The 21,933-nt window shown below is 43.3% G+C and overlaps 1 protein-coding gene across 2 annotated transcripts in view; it reads left to right on the forward strand.

The window, feature by feature from the left end:
• The window catches only part of COL4A4 (collagen type IV alpha 4 chain), a 127,394-nt gene that overhangs the window by 25,216 nt on the left and 80,245 nt on the right, over nucleotides 1-21,933 (forward strand). For both annotated transcript variants that reach the window (XM_072719346.1, XM_072719345.1), the window contains 3 exons: nucleotides 16,905-17,039; nucleotides 18,052-18,096; nucleotides 18,947-19,063. In XM_072719346.1, coding sequence (XP_072575447.1) covers nucleotides 16,905-17,039; nucleotides 18,052-18,096; nucleotides 18,947-19,063 — 297 coding nt within the window. The remainder of the gene's footprint in view (nucleotides 1-16,904; nucleotides 17,040-18,051; nucleotides 18,097-18,946; nucleotides 19,064-21,933) is intronic.

Here is a 21,933-nt window from a genome sequence, read left to right on the forward strand (position 1 = left end):
GGAGAGCAGAATGCAGAGCAGCAGTCCACCTCTGCCCTTCCCGAGACAGACGGCTCCCACGTGGGGGCTGCAAGTTGCTGGCAGAGGTTTCCAGCTGGGAGTTTGGGAGCTTGGCTTGTGCGTAACTGGGAGGTGGTGTGGGAGGTGGGTGCTCCCCAGTGCCCAGCAGCCGGCCAACTCACATACTGTCTCTGGGGCTGCAGTGACAGCTCCAGGGGGACTGGAGAAATGGGAATAACCTGAATTCCGGAGGGTTGAGGATCCGCCCCAGGCGGCGCAGCCCATTAGTGGCACAGCCAGGCATTCCTAAGAAGGAAATTATTCCCCTTTTAGGGATGAATGCCTGAGTGAGTAGTTTAAGCCTCAAATCAAAACTGCTGTGTCTGGAGCAACTGCTGGGAAGCCAGGCTGGCCCCGCGCAGTGGACAGACTGGAGGTAGGGTTTGAACTGGGGACCCACGCTGCAGTTTGAGGTGGAGCTGGGGTGTAGCAAAGGCAGGGACCCAAGGATGGGTTCCTTCAGTTCTGGCAGAGGGAAGCTCAGCTTCATCGGTGGACCCTGGAGACCCCCAGTCTAGCTTCAACATGTGTTTCCACCAGTGATCATGTGTGTTTCCCTGTGGCCTCCCTCCAGCTGCATCAGTTGGGCCACTCACTCTCCCATGAGCATAATCTGAACCTTCCCACTTGCCTACCATTTTCTGGAATCTCTTCCTACTGGCACTTTGCCTCTGTCTTTCCTGCTCTCCCCAAGGGAGTTCAGTGGAGACCCCAGGTCTCCAAGGCATCCCCTCCAATACCTCCCAGCTATGCTGATGCCCCTGGTGGGGACCCAGTTCCCTTTTCTGGTATTGCTCCTACCCTGGCCTGTAGCTCTGTTTGGGTGTGAATGTGGATGCACCTGACCCTCTTGCTGAGATGACAAGCATGCACTCCTTCAAGGTGGTCATATGGACACAGGTAGAATGTTTATGCTGGGTCCTGGCCTTCAGTGGACACTCTAGAATGTAAGTTGCTGACTTCTGTTTCGCCCCTTAAGAACTGGGGCATCAATTTCTTGTATTGCTTTGAGATGATCACAGTAGATAGCTCATAAAAGGCAGTTTGTACCCATAAATCAATACATTAAAACACAGACTCCAGCCTGGCGAGGACTGGGAGCCTGGGTGGGTGGCCATGCTGGCCTGTAGCATGCCTGCAGGGACACCTGCCATATCCAAGAGAAGGGGGAACAGATTTAGCAGGGAGTCCCTTGGTCCTCCCCACCCACGCACACACACATCATTCAAACCTGTTATGAAATGCATTATCTCATGTAAATTCAAATTCCTTTGTGATTTCAGGTAGTTGCCAGAAATAAGTAGTTTGGGCAGTGGCAGCAAACAGGACCTTTTAAGGGTTCAGGAAAGAGCTCCCGGTGGAGGGTGGGAGATTGGAATGCCTGTGGCTTCTTTTGGGTTCAGAGTCTTACCTGGGAAATAAGGGTTTGTGCTATGGGGCTGGTCCGGTCCCTGTGGGCCTTAACAGCCTTAGGTCCTACGATGTGGGCATGGCCTTTTACATACAACAGCGATATAATTGGCTTCCAAAATATTTTGCAGTCACGCCCTGACATTTCCCCTAACCTCATGATAGTTTCTCTTTAAGGATATAAATGAGGTGGCACTGGGCAAGATTTGAAGGTTTTCTTTACTAATTTCAGTGGAGGAATCTTCATGTTTTTGGTGGCTACCCCCATGCAGGGAGAATTATGTGTCTTTATAGACTAGGATGGGACCTTTTACAAGTTCCACTTCAGTTAGCATGATGGTAAGGACGCTTTCTGTAGCTTTTCCCAGAATGAAGTGTAAAATATATCCATGTTCTTTTTCATTCAAGGAAGTCTAGCATCTGTCAAACTGTAAACTGTTCCATTAAGAACTTTGTAATTTGGTGATTTTTACACAAGGGATTAAATGGCTTAAAATTCAAGACCTGTCTTAGTTTTTGTGATTTGAAAGCTTAAAATCACACATTATCAAAGCAGTGTTTCCTGTGGAAATTTTAAATCACTAAAAAAATGTACAAGTATTTTGCCCCACAATCTCATTCTTTTCTCCCTCACACTCCTAAGACCCTGCATTCCACGATAAAAATGGAATTTGCTTGAGGGATTTTAATTATTAACATTTTTCGTCGTTAAATTATTTGCACACAAAGTTCTAGAACTCTATCTCTTTATCCCTCACACAGCTGTATTCTAGTACACTCTATAACTACAGCCTGATAAATGGCACAGAGCAATTATTCTAAGGTCCCAAAGTTCACAAAAGTCAATTATGTTATATTTTGGTGTAAGCAGATTCTAATGACAACTGACAAATTTGATCGGTCACCACCCCTTTAGATTTTTGGTTTCTGCTTTCTTCTTTTCCTTCCACATCTTTCTCCTCCAAGAACACACTCCCTAGCTCATTTTGTCCCTTTTGGAGAATTCTCTGAGAAATGAAACCCTGCCTAGGTAAGTCTCAGGTGTTTTCAGAAAACAGCAGGTAGCGAGAGTAAGGAACCCAGGGAAGGGACGTTGGCCTTGGGGACTGTGGGGAGCTGGACAGTGTGTTTGTCCTGTAAAGGCCTCAGAACCCCAAAGTGGAGAAAACCTAGTGCCCAACAAACCCAGTTTAGCTCACCAGCTGTTTACAACTTTGGCTGTGCTTGTTAAAGTGATCCCCGTCAGGAATATTAACCTTGATTTCTGAAGAATGAAAAACTTGCAAAAGTGAAAAGGATGGATCTGCAGGTGTAGGTGCTGGAGGAAGTATCTCTGTACAGGGCGTGGGAAACCAAGAGGGACACAGGCCTATCGTTTAATACTCTTTTGGCCCGTTAATAATCACAGTGGGAGAGGTGGCTTGTATCCGTATGGGAGAATGACTCCAACACTAACTAACCCACTTTCACTGTGCTGGTCGATCCCTCTCTTTTAAATCTAGCACTCATGCTGGAGAAGGAAGGAGAGAAAACAGCCATATATTTGCCTGCTATGTTGTAGAGAACATGCTGTTTTTCCAAACAGGCCAGGTATGCAGAACCTCACGGGGAATCCCAGCAGCAGTGTGGGTCGGAAGGTAGGTTTTGGTCTATCTGCCCTGGTCAGTCACCTCATTAAACTGCCAGTGATTTGCAGCAGAGCCTCTGGCCTCCTCATGTGGAGTTCAGTTCCATAGCAACGAAGACTGCTGAGCTCTGCGACCCAGCGTGAACTGAGGCCAGGCGGCCGCAGAGCTCAGCAAATGCGAGACTACGCTGCACTTGAGAGGATCAAGGTCATTACCAAAGGGGAGACAGCCTTGTTGGTGGTGAGACATTAGGGCTGGCAACGCAGGTGCTTCCCAAACCAGGGCATTTTCCCCCAGAGGAAAATGCGAAGCAGCATTTGTAGCTCTGGAAAACCTCTCCAGGGTGAGGGTCACATCTGACTAAATTAATTAAAATGCTGAATTATAAAGAAGGTAAAAGTAGATTTCTTCTTGCAGACACCATTTTATAAGTTGCCAAGAAATCCACAGGGAAACAGCTATGTCTCAAAGGCGCTGATTTTTTCACTCCTCTTGTCATATGAGCTTATCTGCAATTCATTCAGCAAATGACCATTCATTCATCCCATTCTTTCGGCAGATAGACCTTGAACTTTGCCTTGTGCCTGGCATCGTGAGGCTTTGATGATAAAGAAAAAGGTCCTTGTGGCCTGGAGCTCAGAGTCCAGCAGAAGGGACAGAGATTCAGCCTTTGGCCATTATTTCTGGGTACCTGAGGGGTGCCAGGCACTGTTAGGAACTCGGGGTGCCTCCGGGTAAGAATGGACAGAGACCCTGGCTCTCTCCCTGGAATAACGTGATACCCTGATTTTTTTTTAAAGATTTATTTACTTATTTATCCATGATAGACACACACACACACACACACACACACACAGATAGAGAGAGAGAGAGAGAGAGAGAGAGAGAGAGGCAGAGACACAAGAGGAGGGAGAAGCAGGCTCCACGGCGGGAGCCCGACGCGGGACTCGATCCCGGGACTCCAGGACTCCAAGCAGGCGTCAAACCGCTGAACCACCCAGGGATCCCCTGATTTGGTTTTATATGGGAGCCTGTGTGGGGGCTGGGGCAAGGGCAGGGCTGAGACAGCAGTGGAATCAGAGGCCACCTAGTGATGGCCTGGAAGCATGTCCTGTTGGTTCCTCGAGCTGCCTCAACTGCCATATGCTTGGTGGCTTAAAACCACAGAAGCTTATTTTCTCGCAAGTTCTAGAGCCAGACGTGCATAAGCAAGGTGTCGCCATTGCCACACTCCTCCATAGGCAAGAGAGGAGGCTTCGTTCACTGCATCTTCCAGCTTCTGGTGGCTTCCAGCATCCAATGGCTTGTGTCCATGTCACTCCAGTCTCTGCCTGTCTTCACACCACCTTCTCCTCTGTGTGTCTGTGACACATCTTCCTCTGTGCCCCTCTTAGAAGGGTCCATGTAATGGCATTTAGGACACATAGGATACTCCAAGACATACTCCTCTCAAAGTCCTTCACTTTATTTATTTTTATTTTATTTTTTAAAGATCTTATTTATTTATGAGAGACACACAGAGAGAGGCAGAGACATAGGCAGAGGCAGTAGCAGGCTTCCTGCAGGGACCCTGATATGGGACTTGATTCCAGGACTCTGGGATCATGACCTGAACCAAAGGCAGATGCTCAACCACTGAGCCACCCAGGTGCCCCAAGGTCCTTTACTTTAGCACCTATATTGCAATCTAAGGCAAAATCCACAAATTCCAGGAGCTTAGGGTGTGAACATATCTTTTTGTGGCCACCATTCAACCCACTGCTAGTATCTGGGCCTGGAGAACGGCCTCTATTGGGGTCCTGAAGTGAGAAGGAGATGGGCTGGCATGTTTGAGGGGCCAAAAGGTGCCCAGAAAGGTTTGGTTGACATAGGTGAGGGAGCAAGGGACATGACGTGCAGTTGGAAAATCGGGTGTAGATTCTCCTGTCTGTCATAAGGCTCTGAAGGATTTTTTTTTAAAGATTTTATTTATTTATTCATGAGAGATGGAGAGAGAGAGAGAGAGAGAGAGAGAGAGAGAGAGAGAGAGAGAAAGAGAGAGGCAGAGACACAGGCAGAGGGAGAAGCAGGCTCCATGCAGGGAGCCTGATGCGGGACTCGATCCCAGGTCTCCAAGATCAGTCCCTGGCTGCAGGCAGCGCTAAACCACTAAGCCACCCCAGGCTGCCTTCTGAAGGATTTTAAGAAAGGGAAAGGCAGGTTGGATTTATGTTATAAAAAGATCATTCTGGCTGCTGTTTGGGGCATATAGTGAGTGTATATGGGGGACGATGTTAGGGAAAACCTGTCAGGGGCTTCTACAGTTGCCCAGGTGGGAGGAGAGATTGCTTAGCAAGGGGGTACGTGCGATATTGGAGGAAGCAGGTGAGTGTCAGGAATATTTGGGAGGCAGGATTGATAGGAACGAGGTGGGCAGTGGAGGTACGGTGAGAGGTAAACAGCCGTCTAGGAAGTGGTGTATGGCCAAGGAGGACACTGGGGGCATGATCATGGGTCTTCGAGTCCTGTATTGGATTTGTAGAGCTGGAGGTCAGTTGAATGTGGACGGGGCTCCATGAAGAAGTCTGGGCTAGGAAGTGGAGGGAGGAGTTGGTTGTTCAGCATTGGATGCCATTGACTCCATGGAATAGGTCAAGTTTGCCTAAGAGAAAGTGAGAAGAGGCCAAGGCAGCCCCGCGGAACTCCCGGAGGATTCCCCCCAGCAGGAGGAAGGGGGGCAGGCACAGAAGACACAGGAGAAAAGCACAGAGATGACCAGGGGCAGGGACACCAGAACAGAGTGAGGGTCAACTGGTTTGAGCTCCTCAGGGAGCCTCACGAGCTCTCCACACTGCCTCATGCAGTTCCCATAGCAGATATATGTTTTTTTTTTTTAAATTAAAAATATTTTATTTATTTATTCATGAGAGACACAGAGAGAGAAGCAGAGACACAGGCAGAGGGAGAAGCAGGCTCCATGCAGGGAGCTGAATGCAGGACTCGATCCCAGGACCTCAGGATCACGACCTGAGCCGAAGGCAGACGCTCAACCACTGAGCCACCCAGGTGCCCTTCCACAGCAGATGTATGATGATGGGCTGCCCTTCCACCATTTTTAAAAATGGGAAAGCCACTCTTCAATAACCAGGTTCAAGAGGTGACTTTATCTATTGCTCAGCGGCACAGCCCTACCTTCTGGTCCTCGGAGCACTGCTCTTCCCAGGGCACCACCGGGCCTCTCAAGCAGCTGGATATCCTGGGTCAGCGCTACTCTGGGCTAAGTGGACCACTTTATCCTCTCATTTACAAGTGAGGGGATCTTAAGGAACAAGAAAATGCTCTGCCACCACAGTCCAGTCCCCTTGGACTGTCTATTCCTTGAATAACACCCTTTTGTTACTTATTTTTATAACCCTTCATGATATCCAGCAGTTTTTCCCATCACAGGGGAAGACCCAGGAGGCACTTAATTAAAGGTCATGCTACGCATGGAGCCCTGTCCGCGGCTCTAAGTGATGTTATAGTGTCACCTAGTGGATCAATCTTTGAATTACAGTCAAGCATGAAAAAGGCAGGAGAGGTGCCCCTGAATTGTTCATTATAAGGTCTTGATCCGTTCAAGTATTCCATGAGTTTGTGTTTAGAATGTGTCTCGTGCAAGGCAGTGGCCATGGTTCTGGGGTGTTCATAAAATGTACACGGATCCTGACCCCAGGGCCCCAGAAGACATCACTGCAAGCAGATACTAATGAGAGTAACATGCATGAAAGAAGAATGAAACATAGGTGATGAGTCTATCTAGGTGTTATTGTAGGGGGGAGGTCATTTAGGAGAGTTTGTATGAGAGTGAGATTGATCAGGACTGGGGTAAAAAGAGAAGGAGCGACTGAAGTCCGAGGACGTGAGTTCGAATCTCTGCTTCCCCAGGTGACAGTCGAATGGCCTCTGGTCACTCGCTTCATCTCTCTGTGCTTCAGCTTCCTCATTTGGGAAATAGAAAAGGTGATACAGGGTGGCTTTCTGCTTTATGGATGTAATGATTCCACGCAAAGAACGTGCACTGCTGTGTCAGCAACTAGAACAAGTGCTCGGTGAATGGTAGCGGTTGCCATTGCTGCTACCACCACCACCGCCACTACCACCACCAAAGTTTTGGTTGGAGAAAGGTAGAATTTGAGCTACAGTTGGAGAAAGGCTACCATTGCTTCAGGCAAGCAGGATGCACATGTGTGCTTGGAGCAGAAGGTGTAGGTGTGGAAATGACAGGGAGTAGGGTTGGCTGGGGTGGAGAAGGGTAGACCGTCCCCATTCCAGGAGGTGATGGAAGCAGTGATACAGTCAAGAGAAGACTGAGGAGAAGTTGACAGTCATGTGTAGACGTGGAGAGAAGCCCAAGGGGAAGGAACGGAGGGAGGCTGGGGCTTGGGTAACCCACTCGAGATGACAAGGCCAGGGCAGGGAGCCTCTACAGGGAGACAACAGTAAGGCAGACACGTGAGATTTAAGTCAGGGAAGGTCTGGTAGCCTTGGCCATGGGGTAGGCTTGGAGAGCTGGGGACAGCTGACAGCTGGGAAGGAAAAAGTTGCCATCTGCTGGGTCTGGGAAGAAGAGGGCAGGGAAACTCGTTTGGGAGTGATGGTCTAGCTTCTCCTGTGATGAGTGTGAATTAATGGAAGGGTCAAGAAGGTGTCTAGGAAACAGTTGGACACAGAGGATAGGATTAGAAAATCAGATGTGAGAACGACAAAAATAGAGTTCTTTAATTACTTTGATGACTCTGCTGTTTCCTAAGGAAACTTGACAAAAGGACATGGAGTACCTTAAGAAAGTTTTAAGTTTACAAATAAGACAAGGCTGGAGGCCGTGGACGTGTCCATGCAGGCGTGGTGTGGTGGAAGAACCAACCAGGGTGCCAGGCCGAGGTAGTAGGAGGGGGCGGGGTTTGGGAGAGCAGCTGGCTCATGAGGGTATGAGTGCAAACTTACGAGAGTCTGAGTAAGTTATGCCCCTCAGTAGACTTTTTTGTCTCTATGGGGATAATAATTCACACTTCTTCAGTGTTGGTGGTCGGACTAAATGATGCAAGGTCTGGAGACTGGTAGCCACACACAACCAGACTCAATAAACAAATTCCTTCTCTTTCCTGGACACTTTGATGATCACTGTGTTAGTGATCTTAGAGACCAAGGACGATTTGGAAATGTGTGTGTAACTGGTATCATGAAAGCATCTTTCGGGCAGCTGGGTGGCTCAGTCAGTTAAGTGTCTGCCTTCAGCTCAGGTCACGATCTCCAAGTCCTGGGATCGAGTCCCACATAAGGCTTCCTGCTCAGTGGGGAGCCTGGTTCTCCTTCTCCCTCTGCTTGTGTGCTCTGTCCCTCTCTCAAATAAATAGATAAAGTCTTTAAAAATTAAATAAAAGCATTTTTCATACTCATTTGTTCATTCATTAATGAATGAACGAAGGAACAAACATATAGTTCTTTGTACTGATTCAGCTCCTAGTTGGGAAGGAGCAGGGAGCTGTCGCAGGCAAAGTGTGAGTGTGTATATATCTGTAGTTGTGTCTCTGTACTTATTTCTCCCAGACCTCATACTGCTGAAATGGCAAAGGTTTTCTTAAGTTTTTGTCATTCACCAAAGGGTTTGGTCCCGAGGAGCAAGCACATCAGTGGCAACCCAAAAGGCTGAGCTGAAGATCTTGGTTTTAAAAATGTACATATTCTCCTGTCTGTTGGTGTGTTGTACCAAGTTGTGAAATCAGAATGATTTGATCTTAGCCCTGCTCAAGAGCCGTGCCTGATACAGATGATTAACAAGCGACAGAATAAAGGAATGCCCTGGTCCCAGAGGGCTGGGCGACATGTCCACTCCCATCACCTTCATCCTCTATTTGTACAGCTGGTCCGGGAGCCTACTGCTTTTGCAGCCTCGGTAGGGAGGCCCGTATAGCAGGTCCGATGACATGGTGTCAGCTTGGGCTCTGAGGAGGACGAAGGGGATGACGTGTGGCATCACAGGGCATGTCACAGGTTCCTCAGCCGGCAAGACGACTGTTGTTTCTGAATTCAGGGAATCTTTTCTGATTTTGCTACCTTTCACTGAAAGTCATAAACCTCAGAGGCAGTTCTAAGTACACAGTAGGAAAGAAAAAAAAGAGAAGAAAAGAAAGAAAGAAGAAAGAAAGAAAGAAAGAAAGAAAGAAGAAAGAAAGAAAGAAAGAAAGAAAGAAAGAAGAAAGGAAAAAAGAGGAGAGAAAAAAGAAAGAGAAGAAAGAACGAAAGAAAGAAAGAAAGAAAGAAAGAGAAAGAAAGAGAAGAGGAAAGAAAGAAGGAAAGATCAATAGATAGATCAGAAAAATTACATCTGAAAGTCAATCATTCTTTCCACTTGGCATTTTTTTTTCTCTTTTTGCTAGCCTGAATCCAGGGAACAATCCACTGTACATCATATTATTGTTCATAGATGGAGGATGCATAGTTAGGAGCAAAATATTTCTTTAAAATTCTTTTTTTAAAGATGCAAAATTCTTTTGATTATTTAATGATTCTCTAGTTATAGAAACATCTCCTGTGGGCTTGTTATTTATGTCTGTTCATCCTAAAGTTAATTCCATTATAGCCTTATAAATAAGTAAGCTCAGGTATTTACTTGTAAACAGTTTTTTTTTAACTGATCCCCCTTTTTTCATATGAAATAGTTTAAGGAGATTGGAATTTTTCTCTACATTGCTGTGGATAAATTATTTACTCAAATTGGATGAACTAGCAAGGACTATCTTAAAGACTGGCGTTTGGAAAAATTTCATGAGCAGCTTTCTGGCAGATTTAATATTGTGATACAAGGTTTAGTGTATTTCTTTAAAAAATTTATCCTATAATAAATTACCTGTTAATACAAAAAAAAAAAAGCACTAAGTATAAAACAAACCACAGTCTTCCCCAGCAGCTATAAATAAGTAGGCATTTAATATTTTATGCTAGTTTTTCTACTTGTAGAGTAGGGGTTATATTTGCCATTTAATATGGTTGAAATAAAGGTATGACAATGCCCGTGTTCTAGCTCAACAAGAAGTTACGAACATTGCTGCATTTAGGGTCATTGCTCATGTATGGGGTTATACTCTGCTCACCTCAGTGTGGAATCTGTTTCACTGTTCATATTATTTTATTAAGTATTTGTTAATCATGGTCTTGGGCGCATAGACTGTACCCTCCAGGAGCTCATGGTCTAGAGGGTGTGGGATTGGGGGATAAAGAGGTGGTCACTGTAACAGATGAGGGTGTTATTAAAGAAGCATCTTGGAGAGGTATCTAGTTCTGAAGGGTGTGTGGGGGGAGGGCTGGAGGTTGGGGAGTCTTCATAGGAGCACTAAGAAATGACCTTGAGAGTGGGAGGGACAATCCTGGGACAGGACACTGAGTCTGTGGATGAGCAGAGCTTATTCAGAAATGGCAAGGAAGGGATCCCTGGGTGGCGCAGCGGTTTGGCGCCTGCCTTTGGCCCAGGGCGCGGTCCTGGAGACCCGGGATCGAATCCCACATCAGGCTCCTGGTGCATGGAGCCTGCTTCTCCCTCTGCCTATGTCTCTGCCTCTCTCTCTCTCTGTGACTATCATAAAAAAAAAATATATATATATATATATTAAAAAAAAAAAAAAGAAATGGCAAGGAAGGCGGCTTAACAGATGAGGGCGATGGAGGAGGAACGGCATAGGGTCCAGAACTGAATAATGAAAATTACCATTTCTTGTTTTGCTTTATTTTAAAAGCATTTTTGATGGCACCTTCTCAAACCAAGACCCATTTCTATACTGAATGGCATTTTATCATTCTTACCACCGAGTGAAACATTTCCACTCCTTTTTTTTCTACCCAAAGTTCCATTAGCTCACTGGATCCGGCCTTGTGTGTCCAAAATGAAATACATTAAAGAGATTTATAGGCGGTTAATTGGCTGTCTTTTTCTCAATTACTATTTTATGTTTAAAGATAGGTTTTGTTGTTTCTAAATGTTACATTATTGTAAAGTGTGACATTCACAAAAGATCATTTAGGAAGGGTTTTTTTTTGGTAAATTACCTATAAGATGAAAAGATAATTCCCAGAATTGATGAAAGAGTAGTTAATTTCCAGAGTCTTATATTCAAGAAATCTTACCAAGTAAGAGTAACTAACATAGGTCAAAAAAAAAAAAAAAAAAAAAAAAGGAGCTGAAGTCATTATTTATTCTTTCAGATTGTTGTTTACAATTTGTGTAATATTTAAATTGATATGCCCTCAAAATGCCCCCAAATGTTTTGTGTCTGTATAATTACATTTCATGTTTTATCGTTGTCTGTTTTGTAATACATACTTCTACATGTAAGCTTCCTTGAAAATTCTAAGCTTTAAAAAAAAAAAAAGAAAATTCTAAGCCTTTAGTATTTTTTTGCGTACTCAATAAACAGTAGCTGTTACGATGATGATGAAAAAGCATGAAAAGAAGGGAAAGTTCAAATGATCTACGATTTTGAATTTTGAAGTTTAGGCAGGTGTTAAAGGCTGTTGATAATGTTTGTTGAGTCGGCGACTTCATGGTGAAGGAGAAATGTTAATTAGTCTTTATTATAAAGGTCACATTTGCTGTTGGTGAAGAATGTAACATTGTCCGGGCTTGCGTTTTCCCTCCTGAGGCATGACAAAATGCTATTTCTTGCATAGCCTTCAAGCAATGTTCCTTTATAAATATGTATTTAGAGTAAATATCTGTCCATTTGCTTCCCTACACGTGGGATCATATGACAGGCAGGTTGTTTTGCCCTTTTGAACAATGAACTATTTGTAGTAACAATAACAATAGTTAGCATCGTTGTGCCAGGCATAAGCATTTGCCATACGTTATTCTTTTTATTGACAGAGAAAGAAGCTGAGGAACAGAGAGGATAAGAAATGTGCCCGAGGTCCCACAGCTAGTGTGGGCCTGGCCTTCAAACGCAGGGGGCTGACCGGACAGCCTGGATGGTCAGTCACTGTCTTTTTCATGAGCATCATGAGGGTGATCCATGTCAGCTCAGAAAGCCCTGCTTGCTTGCTCCCTTTAATGTCCAGGCCTTCCACGTGTCCCTCCAGCCTGTAACTTCTCTGCTCCACCCTGGGGGTCTCCAGCTGCCAGTCTCTGCATCTCTCTGTGGGCTCTGTAAGGGCCCCAGTTGTGGGCTTGGCAGCAGGCACTCCCCACCCACCACTGTGGTCCTCCAGCGAGGAGGTAAACACTGCAGCTCCCTGGCTCTTGGGTGGGATCACTTTCCTTTTTTTTTTTTTTTTTTAAGATTTTATTTATTTGTTCACTAGAGACACACAGAGAGAGGCAGAGACACAGGCAGAGGGAGAAGCAGGCTCCCTGCAGGGAGCCCGATGCGGGACTCGATCCCAGGACCCCAGGATCATGAACTGAGCTGAAGGCAGATGCCCAACCACTGAGCCACCCAGGCGTCCCACCCTATCTCCTTTGAATCTCCAACAAATGGTTTGCATCAACTCCTTGTCCTGTGCTTTGCACTGGGGCACCCAGGCTAAGACAGGCTGTGTGTGTTCCATTGTATGAAGGTACCATAATCTATTCTATTAATTTCATTTGGGCAGAATTTTAAAGGATTTCCAGTTTTTCTTGCTATTACAAATAATGTTGTGAATATTCTGGCATTACTGTCTTTATTTTATTTTTATTTTTATTTATTTATGATTGTCACAGAGAGAGAGACAGAGAGAGAGAGAGGCAGAGACATAGGCAGAGGGAGAAGCAGGCTCCCACCGGGAGCCCGACGTGGGATTCGATCCTGGGTCTTCAGGATTGCGCCCTGGGCCAAAGGCAGGCGCTAAACTGCTGCGCCACCCGGGATCCCCTGCATTACTGTCTTTAGATGAGGGTACATAGGGCTCATGTCCCCGGGCCCCAAGCCCCAGGCGGGGCCCCACCCATCTGTCCTGCGTCTGGACCTGGCCAAGGTCAGCAGCACTGTCCAGGGTGACTCATCACATGTGGACTGGGACTGGCCGGGCCCCAGATCTGTGTCTTCCCTTCAAAGTTGTTAAAAATGATTGAATGATACACACTTTATTTAACACTTCCTGAATTCTCAAGGAACCAGGGAACTGCAAAATGGGGCAGAAGTCAGGAAGCTTTTATGGAATGAAGCATAGAGAACAGGTGAATAAGGAGCAGGGAAAGAAGTAAAGACCCCAGAGTTGGCTTGGTATTGAGGGTGGGGATTGGCTGACTGGAAATACCATGTGTCCAATCAACCCAAGCATGTATAGGGACCCAAAAGTTATCTAAGTTTTGGTTTTCTCATGTGGAACCTGGGCTCCATCTTGGGCCTAAATATTTCTTTCAACAGGATGCTCTTAGATCCTTCATCCTATGTAGGGTTCACCTCATGGGGTTCAGCTCAGGGGTTTATGCTTATGGGCTGGTCTGGAACCCCATGGCTGGGCCCTGGTTTCTGGAAGGTGGCCGCCTAACAGAACACTCCCACTTGCTGGCTTGTGGAATTTCATTCATGGGATCATAGGAGATTAAGTCACTAGAATAGTCCTGACACACTGATTTCAGGTGACTCAAATTTTTATATAGATGAGGCTCTCCAAAAAATATTTCCCCCTCGTCCATGCACACCACAGGGGCAACCCTATATTCTTGGAATTGAGCCTCAATAATTCAGAATCGCCCAGAAGTTTGACATCTGATCTGATCAGGTATCTTGTAAAATCCATTCAGCTTTTTCTCTCTCTGAAACTCACTTGCTCATTGAATGCACGAGCAGGTTGTTTGGTGGGACAAAGGGATACAACGTGATTTCTCTTAAGTTTTCGGAAAGATTTTAAGAAGCAAAAAAATTTGCAGGTGGGGACATCCTGACTTCAAATGAATACTAAGAGTGCTTTCAAACTAATAAAATATAGCATGGGCTCCGAAATGTGTTAGACAACACAGCTGAACACCTTAGACGCCACAGTGCATGGTGATGGGCAGCCAACTCACCTTGCATCGGTGAAATCCTTCTCGTAAACTTCTCATTACAAAGTTTCTTTTTACCTGATGTAAGGGTGTTGTCTTCAGATTACAAAGTGTGTTATTTAAAAAACCATACGACTCTAATATACTCCCTGCCCTCATCAGATTATAGACAGAAATTGAATGCTGAGGCTAGATGTATCATTTAGAAACTCTGATTTTAGATTCTTAAGTTCATTCAAATAGACTCATTGGTCCCAGACATTAATTATTTTATAAAAAAGTAAATTATTTATTTATTTATTTTGGAATTCTCACATACTTTATTTACAAAAAATTCAGATACAAAGTTGGTGTTGTAGCAGAGAACCAATCTTGGATGCACATACCTGATAATCGAAGGCTATCACTAAGCAAAGTGTCTTAATATAGCAAGTTAGCAAGTTCCAGGTGTTTGGGCCGAGTCCCCAGAATATTTGCAGTTTGGCCCAGTTCAGACATTCATGGTTCTCCTACCAGCGAGGATGTACATGAGGCCCATCTCCTGACTGGCCTCCTGTTCCATTTTTTTAATTAATTAATTAATTAATTAATTAATTAATTTTTAATATATATTCTTGTTTATTTTTTATTGAAATTCAATTATGCTATATGCTGGCAAATTGAACTCCAATAAAAAATAAATAAACAAAAATATATATTAAAAGTAAATAAAAGTAAATAAGTTTAAATGTATAATAACATTTTATATGTCATAAAGATAAGAGTTAAAAAAAACAAAACAAAGAAAAAGATAAGAGTTGATAAAACTGCTTTTTTTCTAAGTTCGGAAACCACTTTCCTAACCATACAGGGCCCAGGTAGAGAGTATCCAAAGTGACTGGGTGGTCAGACTGGACCACAAGCCTGGGAGCATACTCACTGCCAGTCCACCTATCCTGTATTCATTCAGAAGAGATATCCTGAACCAAAATCTGGGGTAGATGGTAGATGGAAGACTTAACTGGTGAGCAAATATCCTTGCCCTCATAGCACTAATATCTAACTGGAGAGGCAAACAATAGACTGATGAGCAAATAATTGAAAATTAGGAAACGCTAAGATGCCAATAATGAAATGGAGGGGCTGCCATTTCAGCCCTCAGTGAGGGTGGCAGTGGATTGGAGATCCTATTTCATGGGGGTCAGGGAAGAGGCCAGGGGTCAAGGAAGGCAACTAAGCAGGTGTTAGTGTAGGGGATCTAGGTCATGTGGAAATCTAGAGCAGGAGCAGTCCAGTGGGAAAGCCAAACCAAGGAAGAGCTGCCAGGGTTGGCCTGGAAGTAGTTAGTATGGGGTGCAAGAGAATCCAGGGCCACACCCTAGAAGGTCTAGGGGGGAACTTGGGGTTTACTTTGCATGCAGTGGGAAGGTAAGAGAGGGTTTTAAAAAGTGGGAAAATACCACGATCTGATTTCAACCTCCCTTGGGCTGTTCGGTGGAGAGAGGCCTGGGGGAGGAGAAAATAAAGCTAGAGAGCAATTTAGAAGCCAAAATCCATAGTCTTTTGATATTGGCCTTCACCAGGGTGGCAGCAGGGGGCACCAGGAAGGGATGAGCTCCACATCTGTTTCGGAAATGAAATGGTAGCAATTGATCATAGACCTGGTGTAGGCGTAGCAGAAAGAAGAATGTCAAGATGACTCTGGGATTCTGGCTGGATCAAATGGGTAGTTCAGGAAGGTTGGCAGAGGATTAAATTTCGGAGGAAAATCAAGAATTCCATTTTGGATCTCTTTTTTAAGTTGGAGGTACCATTCTATCCAAGAAGATGTCAAGGAGGCAGCTGGATATGCTGAGCCATCTGGAAGTTAGAGAGGTCTGTGCTGAAACTGAAACATAGCAGTGGTGCTGTTTGAACCCACGATACTTAAGGTTTCAGTCCTAGAGGGAACCATAAGTGTGCAGGCTGGAAAGAGAGAAGGAAGCCTGGGACAGAGAAGGGAGCAATATTGTGGGGGGCCCAAGAAGCGTGGTCCTCTGAGGCCAGTCTTTCCTACTCCAGAATAGAGAGAGCTGAGAGACTCAAAGCTGCTTCTAGGGGGCAAGGATTCAATGTCCATTTGATGCATCAGCCCATCAAAATGCAACAGAAGACAGGCAGCAAGGGAGCAGAGAATTTCTCATCTTTGTACTGGAAACATACCCACTGTGGGTTCAGGAGAACTGAGCTCATGAAACATCTGCACATAAGAGGTGACCCTTTCATTCCTGGAAAGTCAGATTGGATAAGTATAAATTGATGTGGAGAGTCTACTTCCAAATTAAGTAGATATTATTAGGTAAAAGCAGCTGAAAAGAAATGTTTTCCACTAAAAGGGCAGAAAAACCATTAGCCATATGAAATTTTAAAGAAGATCTGGGCAAGCAGGTTTCTCCACTCTTGATTTGTGTCACTAACATGATGGTAGTGACAGTTTGATGTTTTTTTTTTCCTTGCTTTGTTTTGCAAGTTCCTTGCTTTGCTAAATAGTCAAGAGTTATAAATGTTATTTATGGAACAAAAATAGTAAGAGAACCATAATTGGTTCATGTGTGTGTGTGTGTGTGTGTGTGTGTGTGTGTGTATACACGTGGAGTAATTCAAATTTATTGTATGGCTTAAATTCAGATTGAAAAAGGCAATATTGATGTTTCTTATTTTTGTAATTAATTTGTCATTTGTGCTTCTATTATTAGAATTTGCTCACATCTAATTTTCCGGTCTTCTGTAAGCCCAAGTGAGCATGTTTGTGTTAGAAGAGAGCACTTAAGACTCAACCACCCCTCTGCCTTTTTAATCTTCCTTTTTAGGGTCAACCAGGACCGCCGGGGCCACAGGGTCCCATTGGACCCCTGGGACTGCCAGGACCCACAGGAATTCCAGGAGAGAAAGGGATGAGAGGTGACAGTGGCCCTCCTGGAGCAGCAGGTGACAAAGGTGACAAGGTAAGACTCTTCTTAAGTGGTTCTTACTAACAACCCACCAGCACTACTATGCCAGATTTTTAAAATAATCACAAGTAGTATAGTACCTACTAGTATCCCCCTCAAAAAAGTTAAGTCTAAACTCCTCTTTATCAGCTCTCATTTCCTAACTCTTTTCCAGAGGAGCATGCCCTTCTAGACTTTTCTGTGCACTGAAATACATGAGTATACCCAGTGAAGGGTTATAGTCTTTCATGGCTTTCTAAAAACCTAAATGATATATTTATCATGCTGAGCTTTTCTTTTTTTACTCAGCCAGATGGCTTAGAGATCATTCCATATCAATTTATGTAGATTAAACTTACTCTCTTAAAAATACTGCACAATATGCCATAATATAGATAAAACTATAGTTTATTCCATGTTGATGTAAATTTGAGATCCTGTCCCAACTTTGTGTTGTGCCAGGGCGCAACAACAATCCTGTAAATTACCTGTGTTTACACTTAAAAGTTTATTTCTCTTGGATACCCAGATGCTAAAAAGTCAAATTTCACAAGGTATCAGATGTTTTTTTTTTTTAAATTGATGTCGCCAAATTGGCTTCCTAAGTACAAAAAGAAAAGTACAAAGTTTTTTTTTTTCCCAAAGGTTTTTTTAAATTTTAGCATTTCAGTTCATTAATGTAAAAAAGGAGCACCTGGGTGGCTCAGTGGGCTAAGCATCAGACTCTTGATTTTGACTCAGGTCACCATCTCAGGGTCATGAGATTGAGTTCCACATCAGGCTCTGCACTCAGCGGGGAGTCTGCTTGAGATTCTCTCTTTCCCTCTCCTTTGCTCTCCCTCCACCATTCTCTCTCTCAAATAAATAAATCTTTTTTAAAAAGTTCATTAATATAAAAATAAGTAACAGTGACTGCTAAGAGATTTTTTTTAAAAATGGCTCATTATTTATGTTTTCAAGTAAATCAATCTGTTAATCTAATACTTTAATAACTTTTATATCTTTGTCTTGTTTTCTGGGATGTTAGGGTCCAACTGGTGTTCCTGGATTTCCAGGGTTGGATGGCATACCTGTAAGTCTTTTTTAATTTTCTCCATTTATTTTAAAAAAGGGAAAAGCTCATCAGGCTCCCCACTCAGTGGGGAGTCTGCTTCTCCTTCTCCCTCCCCCTACTGTGCTTGCTCTAATAAATAATAAAATCTTAAAAAATAATAATAATAACTGCCAACATATTCATATAAGGTGTATACAGCATTTAAGCCAATAAAAGAGCACACAACTGGAAAAAAGAAAAAAAGGGAAAAGCCCTCATCAAAGTCCTTAAATCACATATTCTCTCTCTCTCTATATATATATTTATTTGGCAGACTCTTCTTTATTTTCTCCTGGTAGTGCATGGAAGGGCATTTGCATTTCAATTTTGCATAATAACTTTGAGACCAAAACACTTTACTTGAAAAGAAAGGTTTTCAAACAGATTAGAGAAAAACATTCTAAAATATAAGCTACATTTACTTTCCATGTTCTAGAAATAAATGTGTACTCATAGTGAAAGATTTTACTTGCTGGTTAGTTTTAACAGTGGAAGGGGTCTCAAAACTTTCATTCATAATATGTAAACCAAATGAAAGAAGGAAGAGGTGTTTCAGGGGCTCTATAATCCATTAGAGTCTTTCTAAGGATTTTAAGGAAGATGCTCTCCCAAATCTCTTGGAATATTCCAAACTAGTTTCAATTGGGCTATATTAAAATTTATCTCTACATCTTTACTATGCTACATAGTACTTGTGGGTGGGAAGGAAGTTTCACAAATTAAATAGCACGTGAGTCACAATTGCCATAACTTGGGTACCCATATTATGTAAACTTTGTGTTATAGCATTCTTGCAAAAACACCTCACTTATAAGCTTGTTTCTTACAGGGCCACCCGGGGCCTCCTGGATCCAGAGGCAAGCCTGGCATGCATGGCTACAATGGTTCACGAGGTGATCCAGGGTTTCCAGGAGAAAGAGGAGTTCCTGGCCCAGGAGGCCTCCCAGTAAGATCCCCACAGCTCATCCTAAAGGGAATCTTATGTGAAGGCCTCTCCAATGGGCACGAGCTTCATGTGGCCAAGAAACAGATTTAGTGCAGGTGTACTGGGAGCATGGTGAATGAATGAGGGTGTCTGGAGGATGAGGACTGAGAAGTATGCAGGACCTAGAGCTCTTGGGCCTTGCAGACTGTGGGAGGAGGCTGGATTTTCTCTTGCATGCCAAAGGGGAAGGCAGTGAAGGGCTACAAGCAAGGAAGCAATTGTATGATCTGATGGATGTTCCATTAAGGTACTCTAGGCTGCTGTACAGAGAATAGAGAGTAAGAGGAGGAGCAGAGAGGCCAGAAAGCAAAATGTAGATTATTTATCATTCAGGGTCCACTGTGGGACTATGATTTCAAGGGGTCACACTTAGCTGAGATCCAGCAAACAGGAGGCAGCTTCTGCACATAACCACTGCTTCCATCCCCCATATCCAGACACTAGCAAACCACAGAAGGTTGCATTTACAAGAATTTATCATCCAAATATTAACAGTAATGGCAGCATTTGTCTCGATATTCTAAGATCACAGTGGCCTCCTGCTTTAACTATTTCTAAAGTTCTTTTATCCATTTGTTCACTGCTATGTGATCCAAACCCAGATGACCCCCTAGTGCCAGAGATTGCACGGATCTATAAAACAGACAGAGATAAGTACAACAGAATATCTCGGGAATGGACTCAGAAGTATGCCATGTGATGCTACCTTAAAGTCAGAATAACCTGCATTATAGCTGGAATAAACTTTAAATTACTGTTAAAAAAAACAAAACAAAACTCAGGTTTCTGATCTTCCCTGCTTGGCTATAACGACAGGACCAGGGAGAGGATGTCTTACTCACTTCTAGTACATCTCCTAGGTGGACCCTAAGTCACAAAGGGGTCCGGGAAATGTAGTTTTAGCTTTCTCATCCCCATAAGGCAATAGAAAAATAGAAGGTATTTGGAATGGATGTTCAGAAACAGTTGACAATATCCAGCACTTCAGAAAACTTTATTGCTTTCAGGTATTTTGTTTAAAATTGTCTCCAATCTTTATATGAGGAAAAAGAAAACAGAGAGAAAGGGAATATCAGGGATAGAGGAAAGAATAGTTTTTGCTAAAGTCATATTCATATTCTGAACATTCAGAAGAGGAGGAGCTCTCGATTTTAGCTTCCCCACAGCATGTCGTGGTGACCAAACTGACGTTTGTCATAATGATGCCTTTGCAAGGCAGCTTTCTCCCCCTTGACCCACCTCACTTATAGTCAGTCCTCACTTGCCCCGTAGTATGAGGCATTAAGAATGACCATGCAAGCTGACACCACACAAAGCAACCTTAACAGCGAATGGGAAAAATGACTATTGTTCCATGACCTTTATTATGTTTTGTTAAAATATTTAAAATTTAATGTTAGTTGTCCCTACCTAGGGAAAAAATTTTTTAAACTAACATTGATTTAGTACTTTGTCATTTAAAACAGACTCATTGAGAATGGAAGTGTTTCACGTCTTTGTAGAAACTGCCCAAGAGTGTTTTGAAGATGCCTTCTTCTGGCCATGTAACTTCCAGACCTGAAGTGAAGACATTTTTCTGTGCTATGGTGAATTGCCATACTCTTTTCTGAGTTCAGATCAGCATCTGGTGCTGTGAGCTATCTCTAAGAGTCCCTTTACAATGAGGGTCTTATGCTGGTGCCATGTCCTCTGGCACCTTTTTTTTTTTGGTCCCAGCCACTTCCCTTTTTTGGGTTGGGCACTTTGTCTTCATGGAGGACTCCTTCTGACTCAGAGTCTCAACATTCCAAGATCGCTTAGTTATTTTTTCTCTAATTCCACTTACCCTGGGCCTGAATTTCACTGCCAGCCTTATCATTTTTCATTCCCTGACTTACTTCCGTCATTGATGGACAATTGCTTCTTGGAATGGGGTCTGATTTTCATGAAATGTCATTTACGTTTATCACTGGGAGATAAGGAAGGAACATAACTACACATTTGGCTGGTGTGTGTGTGTGTGTGTGTGCATATGCACCTGCTGACTCACAGATGTGCAGTGACCAATTGTTACTAGACGGAAAGGAGTGATGGGACTAGTAATCATGATTCGCATCTGTTACTTATATATACCAATGAGCTAGCAGTGAAGTCACTCAGCTAATATAAGGTAGTAACTGAAGTTTGAACCATTTTGTAGGAGGACTGGTGCTATTTCACTTAACTGTGAAACTAAAATTCATGCATATTGAAACTGTGTGAAGAAAAGACTGCCTGCGTAGATGCATCCGATTTCTCAAGGAAAACAGTTGCTGTGACTTACCATAAAAGCCTTAAATATCTCCCATTGGAAGCACAGTCAGGACTTTTCCAGGAAGGATTAACTTTGAAATCTGCCTGTCCTTTGCAGGAACTTGATACATGAAGATAGAATTGTTATGTGGCAACCAAGATATGTTAAGATATGTTAAGATATTCAGTAGGAAAACTTTGGAGGAAAAAAAGAATACATTGAATTATTTCATTCACTTTGTAAAAATACTCTTAAGTAAGCTTGCAGCTACTTACAAAAACCTTCCAAAAAGAAGATACATTTTTAAAAGTCTTACGAAGGATGCAGAGGCTCTATTTTGAACACAAATGAAATGAATAAAATCAGTTTTTAAAAAATGATTTCTAGGGCATAAATTATTAACTGAAAATTGCAAAATTGTTTACCTGTGAGAATAATACATGTGAATTTGTATGTTTGAGGAAAAATGCAATTTTCCTGATGAATAATTAGTAAATAGCTACGCATTTTATTATATAATGTATCACTTGCATATATTATATATGTATAACATCTATGG

Source organism: Vulpes vulpes, chromosome 9, assembly GCF_048418805.1.
Source record: "Vulpes vulpes isolate BD-2025 chromosome 9, VulVul3, whole genome shotgun sequence".
Classification (NCBI taxonomy): Eukaryota; Metazoa; Chordata; class Mammalia; order Carnivora; family Canidae; genus Vulpes; species Vulpes vulpes.